Genomic DNA, 16,038 nt, shown 5'->3' on the forward strand with positions numbered 1-16,038 from the left:
GCCCTGTAGAGTTTGGCGAACATTCTTTTAGGTGCTCATGTACTAAATTGATGTCAGTTGAGGTGAGCTCTTTGGAAGGGAGCTGTTTGCACTGTTATGTAAACTCATCACGTTCGGCTCCTGTAAAGTTCTCATAGAGTTTCCATTCAATATTCGCAATGTAAATGAGTTATGTTAACTCTTTGAGGGATGTTAATTTTAACTGCCTATGCTTTATCAACTAAAGGAGTTCAATCTGATAAAAGATAATGAAGAGCAGGAAATTTGTTCAGAGGAAGCATTCTTGGCACCGTGATTTATAATCTCAGTGAAGTGAACTGAAGTGACAGGAGCAAATGTGTAATGATATTGATGCTGTAGAGGAACTAGTGGCAGATATAACTGATATAATAAACTGATATAATAACTGAGTCCTGGTGCTACCTCACAATTTTATTTAGAGTTGACAAAATGACTGGCATTCTTCCATTTTCATTAAGACTTGCTCTTGTCACTGGTGCCTAATCCCTGATTGTGTCTGTCATATCCCAACCATCAGCATAAAAATCTTATCACAAGATTGGGAACTGGGGAAGAGTTCAAGTTAAAAATAAGGGCTGTCCCATTTAAAACAAATGAGGAGAGATTTTTATTCCTCTGAGGGTCATAGGTCTTCGGAGCTACCTTTCCCAGGGAGTGGTGGAGAAAGAGGCCACTCAGTCTTTTGTTTGGCAAAGGTAGATAGATTCTTGGAGGAGAAAGTGAGGTCTGCAGATGCTGGAGATCAAAGTTGAAACTTTATTCCTGGAACAGCACAGCAGATTCTTGACTGAGATAACTGACGTCCAGCAGCCACAATTACTTTCCTATGCATCAGGTTTGACTCCAACCAGTAGAGAGCTTTCATTCTGATGCTCATTGATTCCAGTTTTACTCGGTGGCTGAGTTGTTGGAGGGGATTCTGATGCATGTGATTTACATGCATTTGAAGAGGCAAGAACTGATTAACACTAGTCACCGTGGTTTTATGTGAGGGAAATTGTCTCACTTCCTTGGGGTTTTTTGAAGAACATGATCAAGAAGACAGATAAGGGCAGAGTGGTAGATCTTGTCTACGTGAACTTTAATAAAACCGTTGACAACGTTCTGCATAGTCGACTGGTTAGTAAAGTTAGATCATATGGGATTCTGGGAGAGCTTGCCATTTGGATATTTAATTGGCTGATGATAGGAGACAGTGTGCGGGGGTGGCGGGTTGTTTTTTTGGACTGGAGGTCTGTGACCAGCACGATTCCATGGGGATTGGTGCTGGGCCCACTACTATTTGTCACTTATATAAAATTATTTGGATGAGAATTTAGGAAGCACAGTTAGTACATTTGTAGATTACATCAATTTAGTATTATGGTGGACAGCGAAGAAGGTTATCTAAGATTACAAAAGGATCTTGATCAATTGGGCCAGTGGGTCAAAGGAGTGGTAGATGGAGCTTAATTTGGATAAATGTAAGATGTTGCATTTTGGCAGGACTTATACAGTTAATGGCAGGGCCCAGGGCAGTGTTGTCGAACGGAAACCCAATAGTTCAGGTATGTAGATTTTTTGTAAGTTGTGCCACAAGTAGACAGGGTGGTAAGTTTGCTTCCCTTCATTGATCAGAGGAGAAAGTGAGGTCTGCAGACGCTGGAGATCAAAGCTGAAACTTTATTGCTGGAACAGCACAGCAGGTCAGGCAGCATCTAGGGAACAGAAGATTCGACGTTTCGGGCACATGCCCTTCTTCAGGACCTGCCCCTCTCTGAGGATGAGGACTGATCTCTCATCCTCAGAGAGGGGCAGGTCCTGAAGAAGGGCATGTGCCCGAAACGTCGAATCTTCTGTTCCCTAGATGCTGCCTGACCTGCTGTGCTGTTCCAGCAATAAAGTTTCAGCTCCCTTCATTGATCAGACCATTGTGTATAGGAGTTGGGACAGGATGTTTTTGAGGCCTCTTCTGGAATACTGCGTCCAGTTCTGGTTGCCCTGCAATAGGAAGGATATTATTAAATTGGAGAGGGTGCTGAAAAGATTTATGAGGATGTTACCAGAACTGGAGGATTTGAGTTTTCAGGAGAGGCTGAATAGGTTGGAACTTTTTTGACTGCAAGATAGGAGGCTGAGGGGTTTATACAATCATGAAATTATAGATAAGGTGAATAGCAAAGGACTTTTCCCTAAGGTGGGGCAGTTCAAAACTAGAGGGGACACTTTTTTTGTGAGAGGAAGAGAGATTTGAGAGACTGGAGGGGCAACTTTTTCACACACTGTTTGTATGTGGAATGAACTGCCAGAGGAAATGGTAGAGACAGCTACAGTTACAACATTTAAAAGACATTTGAATGGGTATATGAACAAGAAAGATTTAGAGGGATATGGGCCAAGCACAGGCAAATGGAACAAGTTTTATTTTGGGAAACTTGATTGGCATAGATTGGTTGGACCAGAGGATCTTTTTCCGGGTTGTATGACTCTATGATCCTTGATGCCACATTTGGTCAAGTGTGACTTGATGTCAAGGGATTCTGTGATCCTATTTCTATACTTTCATGAGTCACTGTGTCAACTAGTGTGCTACAAAACAATGAAATGTTGTCCTTGAAATGTATTTTATATTTGTTCATGGATTGTGGGCATTGTTGGCTAAGCCAACGTTCATTGCCCATCCCTAATTGCCCTGTGAAGATGAAGGTTTTTGACCCACCAAGGTCCCGATGGTGTAACTACACCCACACAACACTTAGGGAGGGCACTCAGCAATACCAAAGGAACGGTTGATATATTTCCGATTTGGGGTGATGAGTGGCTTGGAGGGGACATCATAGGAGCTACTGTTCCCATGCATCTACTACCCTTGTCCAGGGTGTTAAGAGGTTGAGCTCTTGGAAGGTGGTGTCTGAAGAACCTTGGTGAGTTGCTACAGTCCATCCTGTACTGTACATTAGTGCTGAATGTTGATATGATGGTGGATAGGGTACAGATGTTAAGCTGCTTGAGTGCTGTTGGAGCAGCATTCCATCCAGGCAAATGGAGAGTATTCCCTTGCACTCCTGACTTGTGCCTTGAATGACCCAAAGAGTCATTGTTGAATGAGCAAGTGCTAAACATTGAAAGAAGTGTACTCGGAGGGTATTGGGTTTTAAAGGCCTTCAGAGGAAGAGAAAATGGTGAGGGGAGGGTTGAAAAGGCTCATTTCACTGAACACAGGATGAAGGTGGATTTTGGGGATAATGGGCCGCAGATAGATGAACAGAAGAAGAGGTGATTTTGCCTGCTTGGAGGATGGCAGCTCTAATCAACCAGCATTAGCTGTGACCCAGGAGTGCAAGGCAAACAAAACTGAATCAGTATTTAAATCAGTTCTGACATTTTAATGATACCTGAGATCAGTGCACCAGATAGATCCTGCTTGTTGCCAAATGGGTCAAAAGAGTACCTCCAGCCACGTGCTTTCTCTGAAGGAGGTTAGCTTTAGAAAAAGTAAGGTGAATGTTTAAAAGAAAACACTTGAGACGTATTGACAATCTTAGATTGAGGGACTTTTGACATCGTTGATAATAAACCACACTATAAGGAGTACACTCACAATTATATTGAATGAGTAAAACATGGATCAAGCAGAAGTAATATTGAAACTAAGCTGACATTTTATTATCTTTACATAGAAAAAAGAATAAAACTATCTTCTGAAAACAGTGACTACAACAGGGACCCCAATGAGGTAAGAGCTTCCTCAGCAAATGTAACTGTTTACATGACAGAAGAGACCTGCCATATGGGTGGAATGGGGGTCATATCACTTTGTGGCTCAGTGGGTTCACTGTGGGCCTTGTGTCAGAATATTCTAGGATAGAGTCCCACTTAAGAATTTGTTGGCCATGGAAGAACGAAGCCAGTGTATATTGGGACTGGTTCCTGGCCTGAGTAAATGGGAAGGTTTACAGTGGGTTGGACATCCAGGTGGAAAATCACCCACCAAAAAGTAGCAATGCTTGAAATGAATGGAGCTGGCAAAGGGGTGGCCAAGCAGCATTGCAGAGGCTCCATGTAACCTGGGAGAAGACAGGAATTGATAACATCAATATTCTCTACATCATTTTCAGGACACATTTTCTCATCTGTCTGAAGTGCAGAAAGAGGCATCTGCAGCTAGTGAGACCATCATGTCATCTCCTCACTGCTTGGGGCCAAATCTGTTGAATCAGAGCATTGGTGATCGATGTCGAGATAACGCAGCACAAATTCATCTCAGTCAGGAAATGGGGGGAAGTCCACTGGTGTTTTTCCAACTGCAGACCACAGGAATGGGTGAGAACGTTGATAATGTACAGTTTCCCTTTCTTTCCTCATTCTGAACACTGATGGATGTTCTGGATTGCAGCATTTTGGAGTCTGTTAGTCTGGGTTCTTCTTATTGGAGTTATTCAGAGATATGGCTAATGGGTGAATGTAAGAACAATAACAGCCTGTTTAGCTGTTCAAGCATGTTCCACCATTCAACGACTCTGCTGTTTAACCCCAGACACCTGTCTTTACTCTATATCCCTTACTGTCTTTGGTTAAAACTCTATCAATGTCTGTTTTAAAATGAACAATTGGTCTAGTCTTGATGTCCATTTGCAGAGTAGAGTTCCAAACATCTGCCCACTTAGTGTGTTCAAGTGTTTTCTAATATGTGATGATCTTGCTCTTTAACAAGGTTATTTTGTCCTTGTTTTTTTTCCAAGAGGGGTTGTAATGGCAGTGGTGCTGAAATGGCTAACAGAAACTGCTTAAGTCAACAATAGAGAAGGCCCTTAGTTTTTTTTTAAAACAGTTCTACAATGCAAGGGGAGTGGCCAATTCTCCCAGTTCAGGTCTTTTTCTAGTTTGATTTGTTTTAGCAGGCAGTCAGAAGACTCCTAGCAGCAGAGAAGCTGTTACTGTAAAAAAAAAGGTTCCATGCTTTAACAAATGTTTCTTGCCTGAACTCATCTCTGCAATCTCTCCTGCCTGTAAGAACCTGAGTTTGCATTTAACATTTGCCAAGGGGTGTGTTTTTGGGATGCTGCTGGATTGGAACAGCTCCTTTATTAAGTTGCAATATTATGTCAGTTGCATTTTCAAATAAGTTTTTCTAAATTTTGTTTTCTTTTGTTCGTGTTTCAATCATAGTGTTTAGATAAATTGTTTTGCTTAAAGCTGAGTGGTTTGACCAGCTACATCACTCCTGGTATAGCCACTTCACATCTGCCTTTTAAAATAAGAAAATGTTAGCATGTGGGCTACCTTCTTTAAATGTTTTGAGGAGGTCTGGCCTTGTCCATAATTAAAATCATCTGGAAATTTTTAACTCCAATTTTCAGACCATGCCCCCAGTCCAGAATCCCTTCCCAGTTTCTCTCTATCTACCATATCTATTCCTTCATAAGATTAAACCTTTTCAAATTAAATTCTATAGACAGTCACCCAAGGCTGGAATCGAACCGGAGTCCTTTTGAACTGTCACTTCTCAGTTAGCTCCCAAGCCATTAATGCCTCAAATTTAAAATTCTCAACTTTGTGTTCAAATCCCTCCATGGCCACAACCTTCCCTATTTCTACAATCTCTTCCAGCCCCACAGTCTTCTCAGTTAACTGTGTCTGCTCATTCTGGTCTATGCATCCTACACTCCTTTCTCTTCACCCTCAGGTTGTTTCTCATGCCATCTCCAAATTTCACCTCCAACACTCCCAGGACAAGTACAGCATAGAGTTTGTACAGTAAAACTCCCTCAGTGCTGTCTCCATCAAACACTCCCTGGACAAGCATGGCATAGAGGTAGATAGAGTAAAGCATCCTCTACGGCAGAGTTGTTGCTGTTGTATTAAGTGATGCCACTAACACACAATATGTTATTTATAATTTGTTGAAGGGAGTGGTGATATTATTCAGCTGTCGGCAGTGAGTGGAGAGAAGACCTTCAACAAGTACATCCTGCCCAGTGAAACTGTGTCAGCAGGAGCTGCCGATGTTACGGGAATACAGGTCATGGATGGAATCTTGTACTTAAGAGAGGAACCTCAAACAACCTGCAGCATCCAGGACGCCATGACAGCGTTCCTTCAGTTCCTGCAGTCGCAGGGGAGGCCTCTGTTAGCAGGCCACAACATTTGGATCCGTGATTGTCAAATCATTTACAAGGCATGGGAGGATCTCTTCATGAAAGATCAGTTTGCCAGGTGTGTGACTGGATTCCTGGATACCTTATGGTTGGCCAGGTATCTTGTCCCCAGGTCAAAGGTCAAGAACTATAAACTTAAGAATTTAGTCGCTGCATGTGTTAGGGAGTTATTTATTTCCAAAGGGCCTCTGAGCAATGTGAGGGCCATGCAGGAGCTGTATTCTGTTCTAAATCCTACGCCGGGACCAATTCAGAAGAGTCAGTTTACCCTGTCTCAACTCGAGTGCAGAATATCCCTGCAACCACTGTTTGATCAGCAAATGATATCCCGTCTGGTTGCTGATAATCTTGCTTTTGAGGGAATCAGCCTGCATGTCCTGCAGCTGACTCACACCAATAACCCACAGTCTGGCCTGCATGACCTGCTTCGTGCTTGTGTCAATCTGGGCCTCTCCAATCTGCTGCCGGTTGTGAATAAAATTCGGTTATATCTCGAGCATCAGAAAGGGAAACGCAGATTCTATCGGAATCTAATGAGGAGTGTGAAGGTGGAAAATGAGTAAATCAAGCAGCCGTGATAAATGTAACTCATGCGGGAAGTCACAGTCATTTGATTAGGCATTTATGGAATGTAGTAAGCTCCTGTTATATTGTCTGTCTGTAGAACTGCACTCTGCAGTCTAAGACCACTTTATCCCTCCAGATGGCCCACTCCTTTAATCTTTGTTCTAGGGTCAGTTGTCCAGACCGTGTGGCCTTCAGGTTGGAAAGTTCAAGCTCAATTTGTACCCCTGGTCAGGGCAGAAGTGGAGAGAATTGGCCTGCATCCCTGCTCATTGTATCTATCTTTTTGACCCTCATGTTGGAGAGTGCATGATATGCAGACATTGCTGATGAACACACCACTGCATTATAGCTCAATGACCTTCTGGGCATTGGTCAAACTGCTCAGTGTACCTGCAAGGTACCCAGACACATTGGTTCACTTGCCTTCCCCCTGTTCTGCTCTCTTCCAAACCTCCTCAGAAACTGAGCAGTGGGATGAGAAAGGCCAGGAGTCTGCATCAGGGAGGCCCCAGATCTTGTCAGGATCCCAGAATCTGACCCAAACTGAAGGATCCATTTGCATCATGACCCTTGCTTCCCATTCCACATCAGTTAGGTCTCCTCCACAAACTATTTGGAAAGATCAGTCAGGCAGCCCTTTGGTGTGTGGACCTTGAGTTGCTGACATTACAAAAGAGAGGGTTCAGGATCAGAAAATACAACTACTGCAATGTCCCAAGTTTGAGAAATATCACAGTCCTCAATTCCTTGGGCTGAGATCCCATTGATTACTGGTCAGTGAAATTGAAGCCGGGTCAGTGTGAGTGTATGTAAGTTGGTGAAAGATTGGAGAGCATGAGCACCAGTATGGAGTTACTTATTCCATGTAACTGGAAATCCTCACATGCCCTGATGTTTTTTTTTAGATTACATTACAGTGTGGAAACAGGCCCTTCGGCCCAACAAGTCCACACCGACCCGCCGAAGCGAACCCACCCATACCCCTACCCCTACATTTACCCCTTACCTAACACTACGGGCAATTTAGCATGGCCAATTCACCTGGCCCTGCACATCTTTGGACTGTGGGAGGAAACCGGAGCACCCGGAGGAAACCCACGCAGACACGGGGAGAACGTGCAAACTCCACACAGTCAGTCGCCTGAGGCGGGAATTGAACCCGGGTCTCTGGCGCTGCGAGGCAACAGTGCTAACCACTGTGCCACCGTGTTGGGGAGAGCAACCCGTATTACATTTTCTTGGGAAGGTTCGAGTGGCTTGTTTAAATGCTCGTCTCCTGTAATTTTATTTTTCACAACTGGGCACCCTCAGTAACCTAAGGGGGCTGACTTGTGTGGGATCTTCCTAGTTGCGATGTGGTAAGTTTGTGTGGTAAGTTTGTGTTGGAGACGGGTGCACAGAGTTTCTAGGCAATGTTCTACTCTTGGTAAAGGCAGGCCAATGTGGAAATAAAAACAAAGTCCTCCTGTCTGTGGGCAACGTTGATTGTATCTTGCCTGGTAGTCGCTGAGGGACCCACCTCAACCCTCCCCCCTTACTGGGCACTCCATAGAACAGTACAGCTTAGTAGAGGCCCTGAGGTCGACACAACATTGAGGGCCACTTATTCTACTCTAACCTTCATACCCTCCATTTTACTATCAGCCAAGTGCCTATCCAAGAGTCGCTGAGATGTCTCGAATGTATCTGACTTTACTATCATGAGCATTTAAACAATCCACTCGAGTTTTGTGCCATCGGCAAGCCTCCTAACACACCTTCCACTTCCTCATCCATATCATTCATAAAAATCGCAAAGAGCAGAGCTCCCAGAACAGATCTCTGCAGAGCACCACTGGTCACCGATCTCCAAGCTGAATACTTTCCATCTACTACCACCCTCTGACTTCTTCTATGTGCCAGCCAATTCTGTATGCAGGCAGCCAAATTTCCCTGTATCCCATGCCTCCTCCCTTTCTGAATGAGCCTACTATGGAGAACCTTATCAAACACCTTACTAAAATCCATGTACACAACATCCGCTACTCTACCTTCATCAATGTGTTTTATCATATCCTCAAAGTATTCACTAAGGTTTGTGAGGCATGACCTGCCCCCCCCCCCCCCATCTAAGCCATGCTGACCACCTCTAATCAAACTATGGTTTTCCATGTAATTATAAATCCTGCCCCTCAGAATCCTTTCCAATAATTTGCCTACCACTGACGTAAGACTGGTCTGTAATTCCCAGAATTATCTCTATTCCCTCTCTTGGTCAATGGTAGGCACCCTCCTATCATCTGGTGATACTCCAGTGAACAGTGAGGATGCAAAGATCATTGCCAAAGGCACAGCAATCTCTTGCCTTGCTTTCTGTAGTAACCTTGTATATCCTGTATGGCCCAGAGGACTTGTCTATCCTTATGTTTTTAAAAATTTCCAGCACATCATCCTCCTTAATGTTAACCTGTTCAAGTATATCAGCCTGTTTCACGCTGTCCTCACAAATGACAACATCCCTTTCACTAGTGAATACTGAAGCAAACTATTCATTAAGGACCTCCCCTGACTCCGGGCACAAGTTCCCTCCACTATCCCTGATCAGCTCTACCTCACGCTGGCCATCCTCACAAAAGTATAGAATGCCTTAGTGTTTTCCTTAATCCTACCCGCCAAAGCTTTTTCATGCCTCCTTCTAGCTCTCCTGTGTCCATTCTTCAGTTCCTTCCTGGCAACCTTTCTAACCCTCTACAGCCCTGTCTGACTCTTGCTTCCTCAACCTTAAGTAAACCTCCTCCTTCCTCTTGACCAGATGTCCCACATCTCTTGTCACTCAAGGTTCCTTCGCCCTACCATCCCTCCTTTGCCTCAGTGGGACAAACCTACTCAGCACTATCAGCATGTGCTCCCTAAACATTTCTTTTGTGTATTTCCCTGAATATCTGTACCCAGTTTATGCTGCACAGTTCCTGCCTAATAGCATTGTAATTCCCCCTCCCCCAGTTAAATACTTTCCCATACCATCTGCTGTATCCCTCTCCATGGATATAGTAATGGTCAGGGAGTTGTGATCACTGAGTGAAATGCTCTGCCACCTGACCTGGTTTGTTGCCAAGTACCAAATCCAATATGGCCTCCCCTCTAGTCAGCCTACCTACATATTGAGTCAGGAATCCTTCCTGGACACACCTGACAAAATCTGCTCCATCCAAACTATTTGCACTAAGGAGGTTCCAATCGATATTGGGGAAGTTAGTCACATGACGACCTTGTTACTTCTGCACCTTTTCAAAATCTGCCTCCCAATCTGCTCCTCCATGTCTTTGTTGCTGTTGGGGGAAGGGTCTAGAGAAAACTCCCAATCAAGTGAGTGCTCCTTTCCTGTTTCTGACTTCCATCCATACTGACTCAGTAGACAAACCCTCCTTGACAACCTCCCTTTCTGCAGCTGATACTATCTCTGATTAGCAATGCCATTCCCCCACCTCTTTTATCTTCCTCCCTATTCCTTTTGAAATATCAAAAACCCTGAACATCCAACAAACATTCTTGCCCCTGTGATATCCAAGTCTCTGTAATGGCCACAACATTGTAGCTCCAAGTAACTCTGTACATGGAGCTGATGTGAGGATCATGCTTGGAATGCCCTTCAGAATATTCTCTGCAGACAAATCCTTTCAGGCATTATCTGCCATGTTACCAGTCAAAACTTATCAAATCAATTGTGGATATAGACCAATCCCATAAACTGACTTTCAGTGCCATATAGCCACCAGTCTCTGTGTAAAGTGATTAATCAATTCCATCTCTCTTTTTTGAGTTTGTAACTCTGTGTATAGATTTATCATGATGAGTTTCAAAATAGAAACCGTCAAATTTATGTTTTACAAATAAACCTTTTTCATGAAATTTTATACAAGTAGTTTGATGTTCATTCTAATTCTCATTTGGATCATTGGGAGCATTAACTGGTTATCAGTTTATTACTTAGAGAAGGGGCTGGTTATAGGTCACACTTTCCTTTCCCTCTTATTGAGTGACCATATTGGGAATAAATATTCTTTCTTCTGTGCTCTATTGATTTTATGCCAATGTCTTTGGAAGCACTCTAATGTGTTACTGAGTAAACATGTATTAATGATTTCCAGAGTCTGAAATGTGCAATCTTTCAAAGCTTAGAATTCAAAGCCATCAGAAGATAAGGGGATGGATTGGAAGGGGCTACACTCCCCTGTTGCCTGCAATGGGAGTGCAGTCCCAATGTTTAATGTGCTTGTTCTCCAGTTACAAGTGGGACAGTTAAAGCCAGTGTTTACTGTTGAGCTCGAATTGCCCTTGAAGATGGTGTGCGTTGCCGCCTTAGATTTCTGTAGTCCATTTGCTGTAGGTGTGCTCAGAATGCTCTGCTCTGAGGAAGGGAGTCTTGTGATTTTTTTTACACAAAATCCCTGAAGGGATATTGATGTCCTACTGTTTCAAGTCAGGATGGCGAGTGGTTTGGATGAGAACTTGTAGTTGGTGGTGTTCCCATGCAAGTGCTTTTCTCATTCTAGATTTCAAGGTCATGGGATTGAAAGTTGCTGTTGGATATGGCTTAATAAGTTACTGTGATGCATAGTGTAGATGGTATAACAGTACACTGCTACTATCATCTGGTGGTGTTAGGTGTGTTGCTGATCAGGTGACATGGAGGTGCTAGTGTTAGATTGGGATGGACAAAGTCAGAAGTCACACAACACCAGGTTATAGTCCAACAGGTTTATTTGAAATCTCAAGCTTTCGGAGTACTGCTTCTTCTTGTAGTGTCACGTGACTTCTGACACTTCCAAGGTGATGTCAACCTACTTCAGTGTTGTTGGAGCTGCACTCATCCAGCCAAGCGGAGGTTATCCATCACACTCCTGAGTTGTACCTTATTGATACTAGACCAGCACTGGGGAGACAGGAGGTGAATTACTCACCACAGAAGGGAAGCACAGAGTGCAGACTGAGGATAGAGTGAAATGGAATGAGTACAACTTGAGAATTTAGTGCAGCTTGGATTTTTATGGTAATTTTTTGTCAAGTTATCATTTAGTCAGGCAATCAGAATCTGACTTAGTGTTTTAAAACTGTAGCTAATTGAAATGTCTAGTTGAAGAAAAACTGCCTGGCAGTGATTATTTGTCGATCAGTTGATAGTAACCTGAGTTGGTGTTTATTTCTGTTGGTTGAAACTAGGGTGTGAGTCATCAGTAAACAGACCGGTTTTGCATCAGCAGAGTGGAGACAATGAGGACTGAATGCAACATAGCAATGAGTGTTAGCTTGGGCATTTGGTTCAGAGAGGTTAATTGTTTTTCTGCTATGCCTTCAAAAGCTGTTGAATGTGCAAAGGCATTAATTAAGTAACCAGTTAAGTGGTCCATGACTTTTGAGATTGTATTACTCGAAATATTGATAGTTTAAACTAGTACTGGGGAGATTCAAGTATTGCTTTAAATTTGTAGCTCACCTAGTTAAATTACTTAATATAGACAACATTGTAATAATATTTCTAACTTGAAGTCTAATTAGTTAGCTAAAACAATACAGTTGGCAGGATATGTGATGTGCTGCAGCTGTAGTTATGGACAAATGTGACCCACCGCAACTACATGTGCAGTGACTGCTACTGCTGCAGGAACTTCAGCCCAGGGTTAATCAGCTGGAGCCTGAGTTCAGACACTGATGCTTCAGGGAAGAACAAATTATGTGACTGTTAGCTCCAGGAGGTATTCCCACCCCATGAGGGCTAGAATCTTCTGATTGATCTTTTGTTTAGTAACAAGAGGGTGTGTCTGTCAGACCCAGGAGGTAGAAATGGGGCTGGGAGGGAGATACAGAGAATTCTCCACTCCTACAGTTCTATGATAGGTTTGCAGTTATTGCAGCTTGTGTGGTTGAGAGTGGGGTTTGCAGGGAGGCTGAACAAACCAATGATTATTCACCATTTACATAGATGATTTAGAGTTGGGGACCAAAGTTTTTGTGGGTGACACTAAGATGAGTGGTGAGTGGTAGAGCAAAGTGTGCAGAAGACTGCGAAACTTTGCAGAGGAATACAGATTAAGTGAGTGAGCAAAGGTCAGGCAGATGGACTACAATGTTAATAAATGTGAAGTCATCCATTTTGGTCATAATAACAATAAAAAGGCATATTATTTTGAATGGTAAAAACAATTGCAGCGTGCTGCTGTGCAGTGGGACCTGGGTATCCTTGTGTGTGAATCACGGAAGGTTGGTCTGCAGGTACAACAAGTAATTAAGGTAAATGGAATTTTGTACTTCATTGCTAAAGGGATTGAGTGTAAAAGCAGAGAGGTTATGTTGCAGCTGTATAGGCTGCTTGTGAGGCCACACCTAGAGTACTGAAAGAGGTTGTATGAACATAGAACATGACAGCACAGTACAAGCCCTTTGACCCTCAATGTTGCACCGACCTATGAAACCAATCTGAAGCCCATCTAATGTACACTGTTCCATTTTCCATATGTTTATCCAATGACCATTTAAATGCCCTTAAAGTTGGCGAGTCTACTACTGTTTCAGGCAGGATGTTCCACGCCCCAACTAGTCTCTGAGTAAAGAAACTACCCCTGACATCTGTCCTATATCTATCACCCCTCAATTTAAAGCGATGTCTCCTCTTGCTAGCCATCACTGTACAAGGAAAAATGCTCTCACTGTCCACCTTATTTAATCCTCTGATTATCTTATGTGTCTCAATTAAGTCACCTCTCAACCTTCTTCTCTCCAGCGATAACAGCCTCTAGTTCCTCAGCCTTCCCTCATAAGACCTTCCTTCCATACGAGGCAACATCCGAGGAAAACCCCTCTGAACCCTTTCCAAAGCTTCCACGTCCTTCCTATAATGTGGTGACCTGAACTGTTTGCAATACTCCAAGGGCGGCTGCACCAGAGTTTTGTACAGATGCAGCATGACCTCGTGGCTCTGAAACTCGATCCCTCTACCAATTTTGGTCATCTTTCTGGAGAAAGGATGTACTGGCACAAGAGGGGCACACAGGAGGTTTGCTAGATTGATTCCAGAGTTATGGAGGGATTGGCTTTTGAGGAGAGACTGAGTAGGCCAGGGTTGTATTTATTGGAATTTAGAAGCATGAAGGGGGATCTTATAGGAACATATAAAATTATGAAGGGAACGATAAGATAGAAGTAGAGAGGATTTTTCTACTGGTGGGTAAAACTAGGACAAGAGGACATAGCCACAAAACTGGGGAGCAGATTTAGGACTGAGTTGAGAAAGAACTTCTTCACCTAGCCGGTTGTGAATCAGTGGAGTTCCATGCCCAGGGAAATAGTTGAGGCTTCCTCGTTGAATGTTTTTAAAGCTAAGGTAATTTTTTGAACAGTGAAGGTCTTGAGGTTTATGGTGAGAGGGTGGTGAGTACGTGGAGCTAAGGCCATGAAAAGATCAGCCATGATCTTATTGAATGGCAGAGTGGGATTGAAGGGCCAGATGGCCGGCTCCTGCTCCTGATTCTTGTGTTCTCAACTCAACCACTAAATGACATAGTGTAGGGAACTATTCAAGTCCAAGGAGAGGAAAGAAATATGGTTCTAGTGGGGAATAGCATAGTTAGGAAGACAGAGAATGTTCTCCATGGTTGACAGTGACAGTCCAAGGTCTGTGGTGCCCTGCTGTTGCCCAAGTTCAGGGCATCTCTAAAATGAAGAGGAATTTGAACTAAGAGGCTGTGCTGAGCTAATATAGATGCTAGTATTGTAGTTGTACTGGAACAGCTTGGCTAGTGGGAAATCTAGCTTTCTAGCAGGGCAACTGGGATATTCCTCTCCTGAAGAAGGGCTTATGCACGAAACGTCGATTCTCCTGTTCCCCGGATGCTGCCTGACGTGCTGAGCTGTTCCAGCAACACATTTTCAACTGGGATATTGTCAGGACCCATAAACTGCCTGCAGCTGTTTCTTGACACCAGATAAAATGAATTTAATTGGCTGAAAACTTGTAACTGTGATGCTAGGTACCTTAGACCAAGATGGACCATCCACTCAGCACTTATAGCTGAAGATATTGTAAACGCTTCAGTCTTGTTTCTGCACTGATGTTCTGGGCTTCCCCCATAGTGGAGGATATTTAGGGAAATGCCACCTCCTCCTCCAATGAGTTTTTGGATGTCACCGTTCATGACTGGATGTGGCAAAAAATAATTCTTGGAAATGAATGTACTGTCTACACTGGACCTGCATTTTGAAGTATACAAGGTGGGTTGGACTGGTCTGTTTCATTTACCAGTTGCACCAGTTTTTCCTTCTGCATTTGTTGATTTCATCCACTCTTCACAGGATCATTTTTCCCGATCTGTTGCATGCTGCTTCCAGTGTTCAGCATGTCTTTAGTCTTGTGTTGTAGCTTCACCAAGTTGTCAGTATACCTGATGCCACCCCTGCACTCAACATTGTGAACAAGTGTTAGCCCCTGGCTGACTATAATTGATATCCCAGAGTGCCATTAGAAAGGAATCTCAATTACTGTCCACAAGGATAATGCAATCCGAGGAGGCTGATCCAATGGTTTCAATCTTTATAATAAAAGTCTCTGTAAGCGCACTGTATTTATTGTTGGTGTGGGAGAGGCAGATTTGGTGGAGGATGACTTGGTTTTGGTGGGGGGGGGGGGGAATGGTGGAGGCACGGTGATTTAGGAAGATGGTTTATGAAAGATCAATATGTTTGCTGGTGGGGAGCACTGTTCGAGATCTACTTTTGAGGCATCTAGCCCGGTCTGATGATTAATTGAAATAGTGTTCAGATTAGATTACTTACAGTGTGGAAACAGGCCCTTCAGCCCAACAAGGCCACACCAACCTGCTGAAATGCAACCCACCCTGACCCATTCCCCTACATTTACTCCTGCTCCTAACACTATGGACAATTTAGCATGGCCAGCTCACCTAATCTGCACATTTTTGGACTGTGGGAGGAAACCAGAGCACCCGGAGGAAACCCATGCAGACACGGGGAGAATGTGCAAACTCCACACAGTCAGTCGCCTGAGGTGGGAATTGAACCCGGGTCTCTGGTGTTGTGCAAGTTTGTATTCTTTTGGAATTAAGGGGGGGAGGGAAGGAGTTATACTGAAAGAATGATTAGAGAAAGGTTAATGGCTCTAACTGGGACATAGCTATTCAGGCTGGTAGTGAGGGACTGACTTAGCAATTGCAAATCAATAGCTGCTGAGTCATGAAGGCTGAATGCTAGAAAGTTGGGGAGTGCGAGGGCTGAGCTCACTGACTTGGCAAGTTTTTTTTAATCTGGAGCAGACACACAGAAC

The 16,038-nt window shown here is 43.6% G+C and overlaps 1 protein-coding gene across 1 annotated transcript in view; it reads left to right on the forward strand.

Moving 5' to 3' along the window:
* The window catches only part of LOC122562430 (protein PML-like), a 95,334-nt gene that overhangs the window by 33,077 nt on the left and 46,219 nt on the right, over positions 1–16,038 (forward strand). Inside the window, exons 8-10 of the mRNA XM_043715287.1 lie at positions 3,681–3,736; positions 4,119–4,323; positions 5,910–6,718. Of these exons, the coding sequence (XP_043571222.1) occupies positions 3,681–3,736; positions 4,119–4,323; positions 5,910–6,718 (1,070 nt within the window). The remainder of the gene's footprint in view (positions 1–3,680; positions 3,737–4,118; positions 4,324–5,909; positions 6,719–16,038) is intronic.

Source organism: Chiloscyllium plagiosum, chromosome 25 (assembly GCF_004010195.1).
Source record: "Chiloscyllium plagiosum isolate BGI_BamShark_2017 chromosome 25, ASM401019v2, whole genome shotgun sequence".
Taxonomy (NCBI): domain Eukaryota; kingdom Metazoa; phylum Chordata; class Chondrichthyes; order Orectolobiformes; family Hemiscylliidae; genus Chiloscyllium; species Chiloscyllium plagiosum.